The 18,263-nt window shown below is 35.6% G+C and overlaps 1 protein-coding gene across 1 annotated transcript; it reads left to right on the top strand.

The window, feature by feature from the left end:
- Positions 1-3,811: 3,811 nt before the first annotated feature.
- On the top strand, positions 3,812-15,968 carry LOC137241844 (gustatory and pheromone receptor 32a-like). The gene is made up of 5 exons (XM_067769223.1): positions 3,812-3,850; positions 12,116-13,192; positions 15,603-15,665; positions 15,728-15,817; positions 15,891-15,968. The coding sequence occupies exons 1-5, from the start codon at positions 3,812-3,814 to the stop codon at positions 15,966-15,968; spliced, it is 1,347 nt and encodes a 448-aa protein (XP_067625324.1).
- The last annotated feature ends 2,295 nt before the right edge of the window (positions 15,969-18,263 follow it).

Raw genomic sequence — 18,263 nt, 5'->3', positions numbered from 1 at the left:
AATATTTTTCTCTCATATTAACTTGTAAGCTTGTATGCTCTTGTAAGCCCTTGGTGATGGTAATCAACGCTTCGTTGAAATGTGAAAAAATCTCTGCATTACATTATTTCTTATGTAACTCATAATCCGCCAATGAGCAATGATTGATTTAAGGAATTGAAAATTACATATATATGTTATATGATTTAAAAAATTTTAATGTGTAAACTTCTGTAGGATTTTGTGAAAGAAAGCTTCTCAATCATTTTCTTTTCATGAAGCATAATAAGCAGGGCTGTTCAAAAATTTTCATATTGAAGTGCAACTCACAATACATATACAAAATTATATGTACACTGAAACTTTTTTAAATTGCAAAAAAAAATTATTTTTAGTATTTAAAGAATTTTAATGGTCCTCGTAATTAATAAATTTTGAATTAAAAATTTTTTCAGTGCTACAATATTTTTGAAAAGTTACCCCCAAAAGCCCCCGTAAATACTCCCCAAAAATCTATCAGAAGCTTTAGAACTACACGCGAACTCGCTACGCATATGGGTATAATTTCAGGGCATATCGAGGGTTTATTTTTTTATTTTTGAATAACTGGATAAAAATTGAAATTTTGTTGTTATTCCGTATTTTTTTAAATAATGAATAATTACTCAACTCTTTACTCAAAATTTACAAAAATAAGTATGACCGCTTATCATCACTAAGAATATTTTGAATAACGATAAAATGTTATTCATTATTCAAGAATTGCTTGAATAAAAAATTACTTTTTATTCATCAATCAGAAAATTTAAAATGATGAATAATTTTTTATTATAACTTTCATGAACATGAAATGGTATATCAACTTTGGTCCGATGTTTGTAACGTTGAGAAATATAAAAGATAGACTCATCATTAAGTATACCGAATTGATCAGGGCGACGAACTGAGTTGATATAGCCATGTCCGTCCGTCCGTCCTTCTGTCCATCCTTCTGTCTGTTTGAACGCAAACTATTCCCTCAAATTTTGAGATATCTCAATGAAATTTGGCACAAAGATGTAATTTTGTATTATATTAGACATTTGTTGGATCCGGTATGATCGGACCACTATAACATATATCTCCCATACAACCGATCGTTCAGATAAGACGATTTTGGTCATTCCTGCCGCAATTTTGAAAGTATAAATGTCAAACTCGGTGACATATATTGCAATATATCATAGAAGATATCCTGAAAAAAGCACTTTGATCGAAGCTATATATAGTTATATCCCATACAACCAATCATTCAGATAGAAAGATTTTTGGCAATGTCTCCCTTAATTTAGAAAGTATAAACATGCACTTTTATTGCTATTCGACGAATTTGTTTTCTTTGGACATTTTTTATCTTTTGACCAATGGCCCATTTGACCATAAGCATTGCATTTCGTTCTCTTCTTCAATTCATCAACATTTGACTTTGGCTTGAAATCTTTTTTGGACTCTTTGTGTTTATTGTGTTTAAACCTAGCAACAAATGCCGCATCTGATGAACCAATCTGTTCATTGTTCATTCGATTCAAATTATCCTCCTCTAATTGCAAAGATGCCATAAGCGTATCAATTGTATGAGTTTCTTTTGTATTATACCAAACAGTTTTATAGTTGTTGAACTTTACAGGCAAACTACTAATAAAACGCACCATCTTCAATTTGTCAGACAGTTTTTTACCCTGTTGCTCAATCTCTGATGCTAATTCATTTGCTTTGGCTACGTACAAAGCGACAGTTTCATCATCCTTCATCTTGAGTGAAAAATATTCTTCATACAAAGTCATGGCACGAATTTCCGAATTTTTTTCGTACACACTTTCCAATCTGTCCATCATTTCTTTAGCGGTTTTGCATGTTAGAACACGATTTGCGCGTTCTATATCCAGCGATTGAAATATAGCATTCATGGCTTTACCTTCATTCCTTTCGAAAATATTCCTTTCATCCTCTGGTGCATTTTCTACCGGTACTATCCCTTCTATATGCTTGGTCAAATTACGTGCTTTTAAGAAAGCCATTATCTGAATTTCCACAAGTGACAGTTTGAACCATTTAATATGTGTCCACTAAAATTGTTTTCGTTTTTATTTCCATCCATTTTAACCGAACTTTAGTTGTTGTGCGACGACAAAGCAACTTTACATAAAACTTGTTGTTGTTGTGCCCATTAGTCTGCGAACGAATATATGTACAATATTGTATGCACAAATGTGATAACGGGAATCCTATAATGTTGATGCAATTTTTTAAGGTAGTGAAATTAGATTTTACCTCATGCGACAATAGCTATCATCCGGTGGCAAAATCCTGAGCCAGATAAATAATTTAGCATGTAAATGCAACAACAAAGATTTGAGCCAGATAAATCCAGATAGAAGTCTGGTTCAATTTGAGAGCCAGATAATTTGTTAATTACTTCTTTTTAGGTTGGCAACGCGGCCATTAATATACCTACTTTTTCAAAAATAGGTGTCGCTGCTTAGCCTTTCGCCGTATGAGTTAAATGAAAAACAGCGGCGACATCTGCCTATCACATTTCACGTGTGCGAAAATGTCACGACATCTGCTTCTCAAGTCTCTCAATGATCCAGAGCATTCCCGTGAGAATTGAACGTGAGCCGGAGCTGTAAAACTCACTGAAAGGCGGCAAATGCTTTCTTTGCTCTGTAACACAGCAATTATTTCCACATGCTCTATTTTATTTACGCTACGACGAGACGACTCTTTTCTAAATGTGCGCGCAACTTTATACAGTACGACGACTTGACTCAGTTGTATTAATCTCTTTTAATTTATTCACTAAGGCTCTCTGGGCACATAACCTTTTAAATGTTTTAGAAGTCCTTTTGACCGAACCAATTAAGTGAATAAAAAAGATAAACGTACAAAAGAAAACACGTTTAATTAACAGTTGAACAATTCGCTTTTATGGAAAGAAAATTTTATTGAAGTGCTTCTTCTATAAACGTCACATTTCAACTGTAGTTAACGAAGGTAAAACAAAAAAATAAAAAAAAAAATAAAATAAATGTAAAGCGCGATAACCTCCGAAGAGATCTAAGGCCGAGCTTCTCTTCCAATATGCGTCGTGCTCCTCTTGATTTTCCCTACAAATTGGCCGGACGGGACCTACATGTTTTATGCCGACTCCGAACGGCATCTGCAAGGCAGATGAGTTTTCACTGAGAGCTTTTCATGGCAGAAATACCCCCGGAGCGCTTGCCAAACACTGCCGAGAGGCGACCCCGCTTAGAAAAATTGTCTTCTAATTGAAAAACCTTATTTCTAAAATTTTGATGTTGCTTTGCCCGGGGTGCGAACCCAGGGCATACGGTGCGATAGGCGGAGCACGCTACCATCACACCACGGTGGTCGCCAAAATAAAAAAAATAGAATACAGAAAAAAGGGTTGCCATCTTTATTTCGACAATGGATAATTCCAATAGGCACATCCGAAGACAGTCCCGTCCTTACTTGTTTTTTATTTTAATTTGTGTTATTTCAATAACAACCCTCCTACATACATACAATTTCCTACATTGAGCTTAAATGTAATGACTACACATACGCCTTGGTGTGGTGGTGGTAGCATGTTCCGCCTACCGCAACGAAGATCCTGCATTCAACTCCCGGGCAAAGCAACATCAAAAATTTAGAAAAAAGTTAATCGTTCTCGAGATGGTCGCGCTAATACCTAATGATGCTTACCGGAACGTACCGGATCTTTATCCGGCAAAGTAACATCAACATCGAAAACACTCCCCAAAACCTTCAGGGAGTTTCTTTATCGTTAATGCAACAACAACAACAACAACAACGCTTACACTCTACCGTGAGTAAAGATGTTTACACATCAAAAATTTAAATCTGTTATCATGTTCGTTCTCATATAGCTCGTGAGTATCATGGGATGGAAATTTGAGTACTAGAGGGAAAGTTTATCGAAAAGGTTTGCGATTCCATGCCCAATTTTCATTCAAGGTTGCAAACTAAACATGCTTACTAATATTTAGTTCTACAGCATACTTTTGTTGAGTCCTTAGTGTGGAAAAGGATATTTTTCTACCCATTTACGTATTAGACTCATGCTATGTAGTTGTGGAATAATAAACAAGTTCTTATTTTGACTGCAGGACATACATACATACCTAAGCTTCTATGTACAAACATAAGTACAAGCATTTGTTTAACAGTCCTTAATTTCCGAAGTTTTTCCGCTCACGCCTAGAACAAACTTTTGATCTCCAGTCAATCTCATTGAAATTTATATCATTACATTCATTTGTATGTTACAAAAGCACACAAAAACTTCCACACAAATGTACATATATACATATGTATATACAATTCTGTCTATTCATTGTGATAGAATCTATCAGATAGATGGTACATATAAATGAGCATTTACAAATGAGTCGTCTACATCTCACCAAAAAACAAGCTACTAAATTGTTAAACATCGTGTTTGGAATGTTAATGTTTTACTTAATTGAATAACTACATATATACATATTTACATTAATCCTATGAGAGCGTTAGTTGCTTTTTCTAAACAAAAACAAAAAAAGCATCGCACGCAACAAAAGGGACCACTAACGCCCCGATTATAGTGTGGTAACAACATTCTTCACCATGGTAACGAAAACATGTGGCAACTTTTACACCCTTTTGGTATTCTACCCGCGAAAGTAGCCGGATAATTTTTTACCCACAAAAGTAGGTGGTTACATCGAAATAAACACACAACAGATGTTGCTTAGAAAACGGACAAACTGAAAAATTAAGAATTGTAAGCGCAAATAAGTAAAGATAATAGTAAAAAAGTGTTACCGCTTGCTATACATATTTGTTTACATTATGTACTTTCACAGAATAAATTACAATATACTATGTAGAAACTTATCATGCATAATATGCATATACATACACATCGTCGCGTTTATTCGTTAACCTCGTATCTACAAGTGAGACATTTTCGGTAAAGCGAACACGGTTGCCACACCATGTTTTCATTTGGGACCAAAATTCATCGAAAAAAAGGACCAAATATTTGTTTTATTTTATTAGTATAAAATACAAAAGTTTAGGATGTTTCCATATAAAATTTTACTAAACATAGTGAAGACTTTCCTTGAATTCAAGCTGAACAAACAAATATATGTGCATGCAACCAAAAATGGTACTACATTTTGACATGGGATATGTATATGTCTTCCGCCAACCAAACGTTGTGAACCTAGTTTTGGTCACAAAGCTCTTGGTTCTAGCATTATGTTGTTGATTGCAATCAAATACAATGTATAGTGCAGTTAGGTTTTAGTAAGAAACGGTTCAAAATTTGCGTTCTGGTGTTGCCGAACTATGTATGTGGAAAACTCAGTAAATCAGAAATGAAACTAGGCAATTTTGTTAGTCTATTTTTATAGATGCTTATTTTTTCCCTTAACGTTTACACTTCATATCAGAGCCTAGATTCAGTAAGTGTGAGTTTTTTTTATATGGGGGCTAACGAAAAAGTGGCGAATTTCTGGGCAATATTGTGAATTTTTACCAGAGTGAAAAAGAGAGAAAAGTACCAATTGAGGCTACTGCCTAAAAAGGACTAAAATTGAAGAAAAGGGACCAGCGGACCAAATGGGGTTGGAAGGGACCATTTTTGGTCCAAATGGACCAAAGTGGCAACCGTGAAAGCGAAGAAAACTACCTTTCAAAGTTCTCCACAGACACTGGTGAGTTTTTCGGTGATGACAGCGTTACCACTTTGGCCAGAATCGCGAATAAAACAACTGGTAACAATTTTCGGTTACATAATGTTCTGGGTACTATTTTACCGGTAACGCTAAGAATCGAGCCGTAAATGTCGAAATAGGTTGAACTCTTTTAATTTGCTGGGCAAAAACGGTTGTGTTTGCAATGTCTTTTTAATGATATGGGTTGGTAACCGCGGGGTTTCACCGTACTATTGCTTTTGTCCCTGTAGTTATGTTGAAATGAGGTTAAGCAAAAACAAAAGTTATTCAAAAAGGGCCATCGTTATTATGTAGTTTTGCACATAAACCGACATGCATACTTTTGTAAGCAGGTAATAGGTGTGGGTATTTTATTCGTTTTAAAAAATGTGTACAATATTTCACGTGGGTCCTTTGAGCAACTAGAAAAAAGTTTCGTTTTTTTTCTCCAATTTCCATACAAAATGGGCGATTATTGCAAACCATTTCCGAGTAACTTCCCGCAGAGCTGGAGTCTTAGAACTTGCAACACACATCGGAACTTGGTGACAATTCAACGTTAGGGAATAAAAACTTTGCTAGGTGGTCAAGGAATCGTGAGAATTCCAGAAAAAACGTTCGAACTTGGAAACTTTGCTTTCGAGTTTTAAGGAGCTTCCCGATAACCCGGTGACCTGAAACTTTAAACATAGTATCGGGCTTTACAAGGTTGTAATACTTAGTTTTAAAAAGTTTTCTGAATGTGACAGGGATCGGGATATTTAAAGGTATTAAAAAGTCCATTTATAACATGTGGTATTTTGCGACCGCTATTTGAGTAACTTCCCGTAGAGCTGGATTCTTGAAGCTAAGAACATATTTCAGAACCCCATGACAAAATGAGGTTAAAAAATGTTGCTAGGTGGTGCAGTGATCGTGAATAATCAAAAAATCGTTCGAGCTTGGAAAATGTGCTTTCAAGTTTCAAGGAACTTCCCGACAACCCTATGACTGGACGGTTCAAACATAGCTTTGGGCTCTATTAGGTTGTAATATTAAGGAGAAAAATATCGGTAGGTTGTCCAAGGATCCATTTAAACAACTTTAAACTTTTTCCACAAATATCCCTTTACACTTCAATTATTTCTAAATGTTTTTAAGCACAGAACCCAAATCTGAAGTCAGATTTTCCGAATTGTTTAAGGTTCACGATGCGAAAAACGCCTCTTTCTGCTATGTCACTGGCCAACAAAAATCTAAATAAGTATTGTAACCAGAAACAGGATTATACTCTATCGAAGGTTTCGACACGGTAAACCCGAATCTGGAGTGAAAAAAGTCCCGGCACTTCATTGTTTATTGCAGGCATGCTTAGCGAACGAAACGATATGATTTCGTTACGATAATCAACGTTAATAAACGAAACGAAGTCACTTCGTTTCGTTTATTAACGTTAAGATCGTCAAATTAACGTTAATTTGGCGTTCTTAACGTTAATAAACGAAACGAAATGACTTCGTTTCGTTTATTAACGTTGATTATCGTAACGAAATGATATCGTTTCGTTCGTTAAGCATGCCTGGTTTATTGTGATATTCCAACAAGTAGTTCAGAAAGCACGTTTTAAGTTAAACGTGTAGGCCATGTCACTTCTGGGAATTATTTTAAGATCATTATTCTACCTGAAAGTACCACTCTTACTCTTCAAAGTCCATTTCAAGTTTTTAGAAAGTCTTTATTTGCTTATAAACTATAACGTGTGTTTCTGTATTAGATCTATATATGTTAGTATATACCTATGTGTATATGTATATAGGGTTGCAATTTTTTTTTTTCAAAAACCAGAAAGAAATCCTTACAGGTTAAATTTCGGGACAATCCCGGGATTAAACTTTCAGATCCCGAAAATCCCGGATGGAAACAAGTCACAAAAATCATCAATTCTAAATATCAAGTATCAGTTTAACCGGCAGATGTTGGCGTATCTAAAATGGGTTTGCCAACATTTGAGAAGCTCTCTATAAATCTCATTTCTCCTTCCTCTTCTACTTGCCTTCTTGTTGATTTTTCCCTTAAGTATCTCTCATTTTAAATATCCCTTTAATTGATTCTCCCGCTACCACTAACAAGCAGTGGAGGCTTGAACTTTCCTCTCATGCCAACTTCCACGAATTGCATAAATCTTCTCTTTGAATACTCTAGGTGCTATGCCCTCAAGCCGAGCATAACTTATTATCGAGTGAGTGCGTGTTTCCCTGTTCATAAATTATGAATGACGAGTAATGGGTTTGCTATAAACTTGTTATAGTCGGGTCATCAGTGGCTTCTTATTGTTTCCTTATCGGCTTATCTTCGACGGGTTACAGATGTGTCATCGATTTTACATTGAAGTTTTATCGGTATTTATTTAACAACCCAGCGATGAGTCGTCGTTAAAAAATCGTTAAGACGACGATAACAAATTGGTAAAACTCCGATAAAAAATCAATAAAAAAGCGATAGCCTTTCTATATCAAATCGATAACATGCCATTGACATAATGGTAACACCCCTATAATAAAAAGGTACCACTTCGACAACAAATCAAAAAAAAATCGTTAACTTTTCAATAGCAAACTGATAACTTTCCGATAAATTTTCGGGAATTAGTTTTTAACTTTTCAATAACAAAAATGGTATCACTATGATAAAAAAAATCGATAACCTTTCGATAAGAAATCAATAAACTTCGGTAAAATATAGATACATTTTCTATAAATAGCCGATAATTTTACGATAATAAGTTGGTATTGCTCCGATAACAAATCGATTGCTTTTCCACATATAATCTAAAACTCTTGGTAACATATCGTCAACTTTTCGATGAATAACCGATAACTTTTCGATAATAAATCGATATATTTCTTTCGACAACAACCCGTTAACTCGTTGATAAAAAAACGAAGACTTTATCAATGAATATTACTATCGATTTCAGGTTTATAAGAAGCGATAACACTTTAAAGAAACTATACCGCTAACTATGAAAAAAAAGCTTTAATTTTCTTACCTTTCCTTTTCTCTCCTTTCGTTTCCTTTCCTTTCGATAGCTTTGGTAACATATTGATAAGTTTTTCAATAAATAACAGATAACTTTTCGATAATAAATCGATATATATTCGACAACGAACCTATAAACTATAATAAACAAATAACCAAATCTAAGACGCGAGAACCTGCGAAGAGATTTTAGGCCGAGCTTCTTTTCCAATTTTCGTCGTGCTCCTTTTAATCTTTCCTAAAATTTTGCGTGACGGGACCTAATTGTTTTATGCTGACTCCAGAAGGTATATGCAAGGCAGATGAGTTTTCACTGAAAGCTTTTTATGACAGAAATACACTCGGAGTGCTTGCCAAACGCTGCCCAGAGGCGACCCCGCTTAGAAAAATTTGCATATAATTGAAAAACCTTGTTTCTAAAATTTTGATGTTGCTTTGCCCGTGGCGTGAACCCAGGTTCTTCGCATCACATTACATCACGGCGGTGATAAAAACAACGATAATTTATCGATTTCAAATTTATATGAAACGACACGAAATCGTTAACTCAATTATACCGATTCCATAACATATCTCTTAGAAACCTTTCCTTTCCTTTCCTTCCCTTTCATTTCCTTTACCTTCCTTTCCTTCCCTTTCATTTTACGTACAATGGTCCTTTAATATTCTAACGAATTTAGTGAAATTCCGCTTATTCCATTTCTTCTGCTAACGTTCGAATCGCTAAATTGTTGAATAAATAACTCCAATATTCAATAATGCAAAAATTGTATTTATTAGACTACTTAACTTTCCAACCAATAACGTACTTCAATCAAACTGATTACTGATTATTCAGCTTCTGCTGCTTTGGTACTCTCTGCCCAAATATCTAGACATTTCTTCTTCAAGGATCCTCTACCTGGTCACCAGCTATCAACTTACCAGCTATGAACTACAGATGCACGTTTATAGCCTCTCGTATAATTGTGATTATTCAGCTTCTGCTGCTTTGGTACTCTCTGCCCAAATATCTAGACATTTCTTCTTCAAGGATCCTCTACCTGGTCACCAGCTATAAACTTACCAGCTATGAACTACAGATGCACGTTTATAGCCTCTCGCATAGCCATATGCGCGTGTATATTTGAGTAATACTTCCACCGATGATTGCATACTTTTGTGAGTATCTCATATATATGCATGTGAATTTGTAGTTTATAGTCTCTCGCATAGCCATATGCGTGTGTATATGTGAGTGCTACTTCTCTGATGATTGCATACTTTCGTGAGTATCTCTCCGCTGCTTGTATGTACATATGTGTATACATAATGATTGATTTGTTTATGTACATACCAGTGACTGCTTAGTATCGGCTTATAGATGATAGTATCCCTTAGTGTTGCTAATATTTGTCACACTGCCATCGTCCCGATCAAACAAATCTCTCGATTTAAACGCTGCCAGCCTTTCCAAATGAACCACCTTTCCTTTACCTTCCTTTCCTTCCCTTTCCTTTCTCGTAAATGGGCATTTATTATTGTAACGAATTTAGTGAAATTCCGCTTATTCCAAATCTTCTGCTAACGTTCTAATCGCTAAACTGTTGAATAAATAACTCCAATATTCAATAATGCAAAAATGGTCTTTATTAGACTACTTAACTTCATAACAAATAGCGTGCTTAAATCAAACCGATTACTAATTACTCAGCTTCCGCTGCTTTTATACTCTCTGCCCAAATATCTAGACATTTCTTCTTCAAGAATCCTCGACCTGGTCACCAGCTATAAACTTACCAGCATTAAACTACAGATGCACGTTTATAGCCTCACGCATAGCCATATGCGCGTGTATATGTGAGTAATACTTCCACCGATGACTGCATACTTTTGTGAGTATCTCAGATATATGCATGTGAATTTGTAGTTTATTGTCTCTCGCATAGCCATATGCGTGTGTATATGTGATTGCTACTTCTTTGATGATTGCATACTTTTTTGAGTATCCCTCCGGTGCTTGTATGTACATATGTGTATATATAATGATTGGTTTGTTTATGTACATACAAGTGACTTCCTTGTATCGGCTTAGAGATGATAGTATCCCTTAGTATTGCTAATATTCGTCACACTGCCCTCGTCCCGATCAAACAAATCTCTCGATTTAAACGCTGCCAGCCTTTCAAAATGAACCACTTTAATTTTGGTTCGTGGTTTGCCAAGTAACCTTTCCTTTCCTTTCCTTTACCTTCCTTTCCTTCCCTTTCTCGTACAATGGTCCTTTAATATTGTAACGAATTTAGTGAAATTCCGCTTATTCCAAATCTTCTGCTAACGTTCTAATCGCTAAACTGTTGAATAAATAACTCCAATATTCAATAATGCAAAAATGATCTTTATTAGACTACCTGACTTCACAACCAATAGTGTGCTTAAATCAAACTGATTACTAATTACTCAGCTTCTGCTGCTTTTATACTATCTTCACAAATATCTAGACATTTCTTCTTCCAAAGTCTTCTACCTGGTCACCAGCTATAAACTTACCAGCGTTAAACTACCGATGCACGTTTATAGCCTCTCGCATAGCCATATGCGCGTGTATATGTGAGTAATACTTCCACCGATGATTGCATACTTTTGTGAGTATCTCAGATATATGCATGTGAATTTGTAGTTTATAGTCTCTCGCATAGCCATATGCGTGTGTATGTGTGAGTGCTACTTCTCTGATGATTGCATATTTTTGTGAGTATCTCTCCGCTGCTTGTATGTACATATGTGTATATATAATGATTGGTTTGTTTATGTACATTCAAGTGACTTCTTTGTATCGGCTTAGAGATGATAGTATCCCTTAGTGTTGCTAATATTCGTCACAATATGCTACGGCGTAGCAACTACACTTAAGCTTCCATTCTCTATTACCTAATATCACTTCCAAAGGCTACATTTGCGCTTAAACTTACCTTACCTTACGCATCCAAAAAAGAAAACAGACACTGCTTTTGGATTGCCCACATAATAATCATTTGTTCATTTGGATATTTTATTTGGAAATATTCACGTGGGGCCAACGTTAGCCATACGTTTGAGAGCTTATTTTGCTAATATTGGCATGAAAGCGACACGCGTACCAGCCCTTGCTATTCTAATTACATAGTACATACGTGCATTGCTGGTTTCAGTATATTTATTTAGTTTACATTAAAAGCTTATTACTTTGCAAAACAATAATATACCTTATATAATCAGTCACTTTGTGAGAGTGTTTAACGACAGTCTGAGTAGCACCACCAAACCGAAACCATACATTGAACTCACTTATATAATTGAAGCACTGTGGAAAGCGTGATTTGTAAATCTAGCTCAAAGCGCCAAAGAATATGAAATCTCATAGAAGCGTTTCGCCGTCATACAGTGAAAAAAGCATAGAAACAACACAAGAAATTGAACACTCCGTACTCACATACCTCAAGTGGCAACTACGCATACTTAAAACAATTGGTTTAATACCATTCTACGAGAGACGCAACCGTTATGAGATCCGAGCACCCAACAAAAGATGGATGCTTTTGAATAAACTACTAATTTGTATTAAAACAACTTTATGCTTGTTTCATATTTATATTTTGATTTCACCAACAGTTCTACGATTACTTTTTACCGAAAGCAAAACGGATGGCATCTCTGATATGCTCGATTCGTCCTTCAGTGTGTTAAGTAATATGATCGTATCGTTTATGTGTATGAGGAATGCTAAGAAAATTATTAGAATATTAAATAATTTTTTGAAAATTGATCAACTTTTCGAAGAATATCCTGACTCGCCGACAGTGCAAAAACAATATGAACATAATTATTTTGACATTTGCATGTTTGCAGTTTTCGGTTATATTTCTATTATAGCATTAATGTGTGTCAAACGTGTTATTGAATTATTCTCTATACATATTTTTTTATATATGACATTTTATCAGATAGAGAATGCTGCTTCTTGCGCCTATATTGTATTTATTTCTGGTCTTATGCATTTACTTCGAAAACGTTTTGAATTCATTAATCAACTGTTAGCACAATATAATCATAAAGTTTTTGAAAAAAACGCTTATACGCAAACAAATATTAGAGTGTCAACAAAAATGCATGAAAAACACAGTGAGGGGAATTTTCGTTTATTTGCCAAAGATTCCAAATTCTTTTATGTTTTACATAACGATTTGCTGGATATATTCAAGTTGATTAACAGTTATGCTGGATTTGCTATACTTGCATTCCTCTTGTATGTTTGTTATGCTTTGCTGAGTTGCGCTTATATCTCATCTCTAATTGATTTTCGAAATAAAGTTGATTTGTATGGTTTTGGTTGGGTTTTATCTTGGATACCGCTATATGTTGGGATTTTGATTTTGTTGGTGAACAATTGTGAAAACGCCACAAAAGAGGTGAGGAATCGAAAATATTATAGGACAAAATAACAAATTTTAGTACTAGAAACATAGCAGTCTACACTTTTTTAAAACCTTTTTTGGATAAAAATTTTCTGGTACATTTAGAATTTTTCTTAAAAACATTGGTATTTTTAGTTTTCTTTATAGGCTGTTCCTTTCCGTCCAAAAATTTTTAATAAATTGTTTACGATTTAGTGAGGTGTAAACAATTTTGATCAGGGTGTGGGGAATATAGAATGTAAGCGTTAGTGCCGTCACTATAGCGTAATATGGAGACAGTTTTCGTGGTGGTGATATTAGTTAATATGAGCGAAATCAGACAGCAAGTCAAGAAAAGGCAAAGCAAGAAACGAAAAGGAAAGAACTCACAATCAAAGCTAAACTAAAGCTGGAACCGAACTCGAATGACGCATTATGGATGTTTTATCGAAGATATAATGGTTTGTAATCGATGGGTTTCGGTTTGTTATCGACGGTTTATGCACGTGTTATCCATTTCCTATCGACGAGTTATCGGTTTAGTATGGATGTCTTATCGACGAAGTATAGACAAATTATCGATTTGTTATCGATAACAACGCAAAGGATATCACATAGTTATCTATTTTTTTTGCCGAGCTTTCAAAACGTAATTAATTTACTATTCAAAAGCTTTCGATCGTTTATCGAAAATTCATCGATATGATTTCAACAATTAGTCGAGGTATTATCGACGAAGAATGGATGTGGTATCGATTTGTTATCAATAACAATGCAAAGTATATCACTAAGTTATCGACTTTTTTTCGCCGAGTTATTGAAACGTTATTGAATAACTAACTTTTTTTTTTGATTTAGCTCAGGGCCGGGTTTTTTAAATAAAACACTTGTATGTGTATTTTATTTTTGGCTTTTTCAAACCACAGCTTAAGATTTCTGAAGATGACTTCAGACTGAAGTCGAAATATTGAAAAATAAAAACCTAAGTAAAATACACATCCAAGTAATGTATTTAAGAAAACCAGGCCTTGAGCTCAATCAAAAAAAAAAACTTTATCATTGTAGATACTAACGGCCAAAAACGAGGGAGAGAACTTTTTTGATTTACTATCGAAAAGCTAACGATCAGTTGTCGAAAAGTCCTCGATATTATATCAATAAATAATTAATTTGCTATTGGAAACGTTATCGTTATGTCATCGATATGTTATGAAAAGGTTACCGATATTTGATCAAAAATTAATGGATTTGTTATTGGAGTATTACCAATTTGTTATCGGCGTATCATCGGTTTTTTTATCGTAAATGTTTCGATTTATTATCAATTTTTTATCGAAATTTATCAATTATCTATCAAACAGTGTCGATTTTTTGAAGGGTTATCGATTTTTCATAAGTATGTCACCAATTTGTTGTCAGCGTGTTATCGATTTGTTCTCAACGACTGAGATACTCATAAGAAGGCGATAATAAACCGATAACTCTACGATAATAATTGGCTGTCAATAAATGAATAAATATAAATACAAGGCGCGATATACCTCCCAAGAGGTCGAGCATTTCTTCTAATTTCCGTCGTGCTCCTGTTAATTTTTCCTACAAATTGGCTAGACGGGACCAATATGTTTTACGCCGACTCCAAACGGCATCTGCAAAGCAAATGAGTTTTCACTGATAGGCTTTTCATGGCTGAAATACACTCGGAGTGTTTGTCAAATCACGGCAAAGACTTTTTTCTAAATTTTTGATGTTGCCTTTGCCCGGGGTGTGAACCCAGGATCTTCAGTGTGGTAGGCGGAGCACACACCGCGGTGGCCGCACGAGTAATGTAACAACAAATTTTTCGGACAACAAAGTATACAAGTACTCGTTTTTGTACACATCTTATATACGAGAAAAAACTGCGCCCGACGTGGGGCGTATCACATAAAGGTAATGTGTCCATAGAGTCACCAGAAATTGATTCGACCAAACTTATTAAGAATCAGCTGCTTTATTATAAAATAACTACATTCTTTTTCTACATACTTGAAGTTTTTAAGAACCATCCCACTTACAGCAGTCTTAATATGTCAATTAGTGTAAGTGTAATACCAAAAAGCCTTCTTATAACACGCATCATCGGTCTTTAGTAATAATACCTATTTTGTTAGTCTAAAATCATCATCATTTGCACGCGATAGTGGAAACTTTGCAGTCCCTCACCATGGGTGGAAAAATGGAACATGTGCTCTGCACATTGCCTTCTTTTATCTTTCATCCAATATAATTGGGATGTCTACCATAGGTGCTTCGAGGGTTGCACTCACATTTGCCCTTTCGTCCATCTTTTCGTTACCAGCTATGCTCACATGACCAACTATTTGATGAATAAGAATCTGCGAGTTCAAATTCAAGCATAATACCTTTTCCTTTTACTTTTCAGGCAAATAAAACTTCACGAATATTGTCACGCATCTATCGCAAGGACAGAGAATATCAAAACATAGTAAGTAGTTATATAAGATTTAGTTTAATGAAATAGTGTTTTGAACATTTCGTTGTCCTTAGATTGACGAATTCCTATTGAAATGTGTCAAACAGGAGGTGCGATTCACTGCTTATGGATTTTTTTCTATTGACAATTCGACGATGTTCAAGGTTCACTTAAACTTTAAAACAATTTAGTATCAATATTAAAGATAATTATAATTATTTTTTTTATATTTTTAAGATATTTTCACTTGCCACCAGTTACCTTGTCATATTAATACAGTTCAAGTGGTTGGAACTCTCAACGGGAAGGAAATGAAATTTCCATAATAAAGTGCCTAATGGTAGAGAAAAAAAATCTAAAAAAATCTTTTAAAGTAAAAATTTATTGCATGCTTTTTTATCACGAGCCAGCCAGGTTGCCTGTGGATCTTGTCGCATTTCCGCAAATTACAATCTTTCGGACTGCCGCGAAGCTTGAAAGACGTCTTCAATTGTAGAAAGTTACGTGGAATGGACTTACTTTTTCCTTTGCATGGTAAAAAGCTTCCCTTAGACTCTTCGTGTTTTTTGAGACGTTGAAAGTAATAAGCAATAGTTTGCAAAGTTTGGTCATCCGCCCCATCGTGGTGGATGTACTTTGTACTTGCTCGAAGCAGGTACTTGTAATCCGTTGACGTAAACTCAAAAACAAGCACTTGAACCCATAGTGGAGTTCAGTTAAACGGATTGTCCGACCCATAAAAGGCAGAGGTTTGGGCAGACCTCAAGTTAAAATCACTGAGTTACGATGATGTATATACGTAGTTTCGAACATGATTGACCTCGACCTTAAATTAATCGTATGAAGATCCTATTTACCCTATGCTGAGATGTTTTCGCATAGTTCTTCTAACATCTCGATAGTTCCAACTGATCAAACTCAGTTGCAGCAGGAGGACACGTATTTCATGGACCTCCGTTGAACAGTGTCCCATCAGAACTCCGAACAAGGAAAAATAAATAAGCCTTATTGAATACAAATATTGTCTTGGCAGATCACCTGCTTCACACTTGCAGCTAGGAGGATCTCTCTACACTAAAAGAGGAAGTGTTTTTCTAGCCTAAGCTGACCTGAGTTGAAGCCCAACTGTAGTGAACTCCAAGCTTCCTACAGTCACTCACTTCCAGTTCAATTACACGCATTCAGGCTAAGAGATACGCGCAACATATACATAGGATATGATCATACGGCGAAAAGCAGGTGATGGCAATATTAAAATAATTCAAGGAAATCGCAAGCAAGGCCAGATACTCCCAGTTGACACTTGATCACTCCATTATAGCTCCTGAGACAAACTCCTCTCCCACATTGCCTTCCAACTTCGATCCATTCGTGTCTCAGTGAACTGATTCACTGTTCCAATTATGTCTCTGTACTCCATTCCTCTCTCTATCAGAGGAAAGATCGTTGTTGTTCTCAGAGCTTAACTGATTTCACTCAACGCTCTTCGTTGTTAAACATTTTGGTATTGTCGCAGTATGCAGTGCGTTCCAAAGGACCGATATCTCATACAGTAGTTTTGACTTGAACATCAACTCACTAAGCCAGTGCACGGTAGGCATGAGATAATCCCAAGTCAAAAAACTTTGAGTGTGTAATTCCTTGCCACTTTTTTATTTGGTATTATGTCACAGCTTTTGTAGTGTCACAGTCCCAATTGGAATAAAATTACTCTTGAGTCTCAAAAGAACAAGTATAGATAAACACCTTAAATTCTGTAGTGTTTATGTTGCTGTAGCAGTGCTCTGGGGTGTACCAGAGTGAGAGCGGTGTTAGAAGCGTTGGTTCCACAATGCAATTAAAGATATGTTTGGTGTCATATGGGGACACATTACAAGCAGTACATATATTATGTATGTCGGGGTTGATTCTGGTTTGGTAAGAGTTTAACCTGTTACAGTATCCAAATCGAAGTTGAGCAAGAGTGACGCGCGCCACCCTGGGAAGAATGATTACCTCTTCTGTAAGCTCAGTGTATTTACCTTTAAGAATGGAGTTCGCTAGGCAATTCTTGGCATACAGGACCGCCGACTTTTTTGTGGATATCACTGAGGTTCTGTTTGTTTTTCTCTTCTACATACGACTGTGTTCTTAGGTGCCGTATTTCCTCATAATGTTTACAAAGATGACCTCTGAAGCCAACTGGGAGGTGAGGCTTCTTCACTCAGATGTCTGTTGGGGTGCCTATGTTGCTGTGTATTCAGCAAAAACTGTTTCTTCAGCATTTCATTTTTTCCCCTAATGGGGAGTACTCTCGCCTCATTGTGTATGTGGCATTTTTGGGACATAAGAAGACAGCCCGTAGCAATTCTGAGAGCAGTGTTTGGGCAGGCCTGTATTTTATTCCAGTGAGTAACCTTTAGACTTGTCAACCGTACGAGAGACACCTAGCATGCAAACGACCGTCCAATTGCTTTGTAAGTGGAAATTAGCCTCTCTTTGCCTTTAATTCCAAGTGCTGCCGGCATGATATTCGATGATTTTGCTAGGGATCTGGATTTTATGTAAAGTTTAGGTAACCGTAGTATTGCGTGAAATTTGATTTCCTTTAAGTTAGAAAAGTTTTTTCGA

The sequence above is a fragment of the Eurosta solidaginis genome, chromosome 2, assembly GCF_040869045.1.
Source record: "Eurosta solidaginis isolate ZX-2024a chromosome 2, ASM4086904v1, whole genome shotgun sequence".
Classification (NCBI taxonomy): Eukaryota; Metazoa; Arthropoda; class Insecta; order Diptera; family Tephritidae; genus Eurosta; species Eurosta solidaginis.
Note: the sequence above shows the minus strand (reverse complement) of the source record. Positions and strands in the feature narration are given on the sequence as shown.

Bases quoted from the DNA above. Each gene is read 5' to 3' on its own strand.
- LOC137241844 (XM_067769223.1), top strand. From the start codon at position 3,812: ATGCAACAACAACAACAACAACAACGCTTACACTCTACC. The intron at 15,666-15,727 runs GTAAGTAGTTAT...CGTTGTCCTTAG, and splicing joins ACAGAGAATATCAAAACATA to ATTGACGAATTCCTATTGAA. The intron at 15,818-15,890 runs GTTCACTTAAAC...TATATTTTTAAG, and splicing joins ACAATTCGACGATGTTCAAG to ATATTTTCACTTGCCACCAG.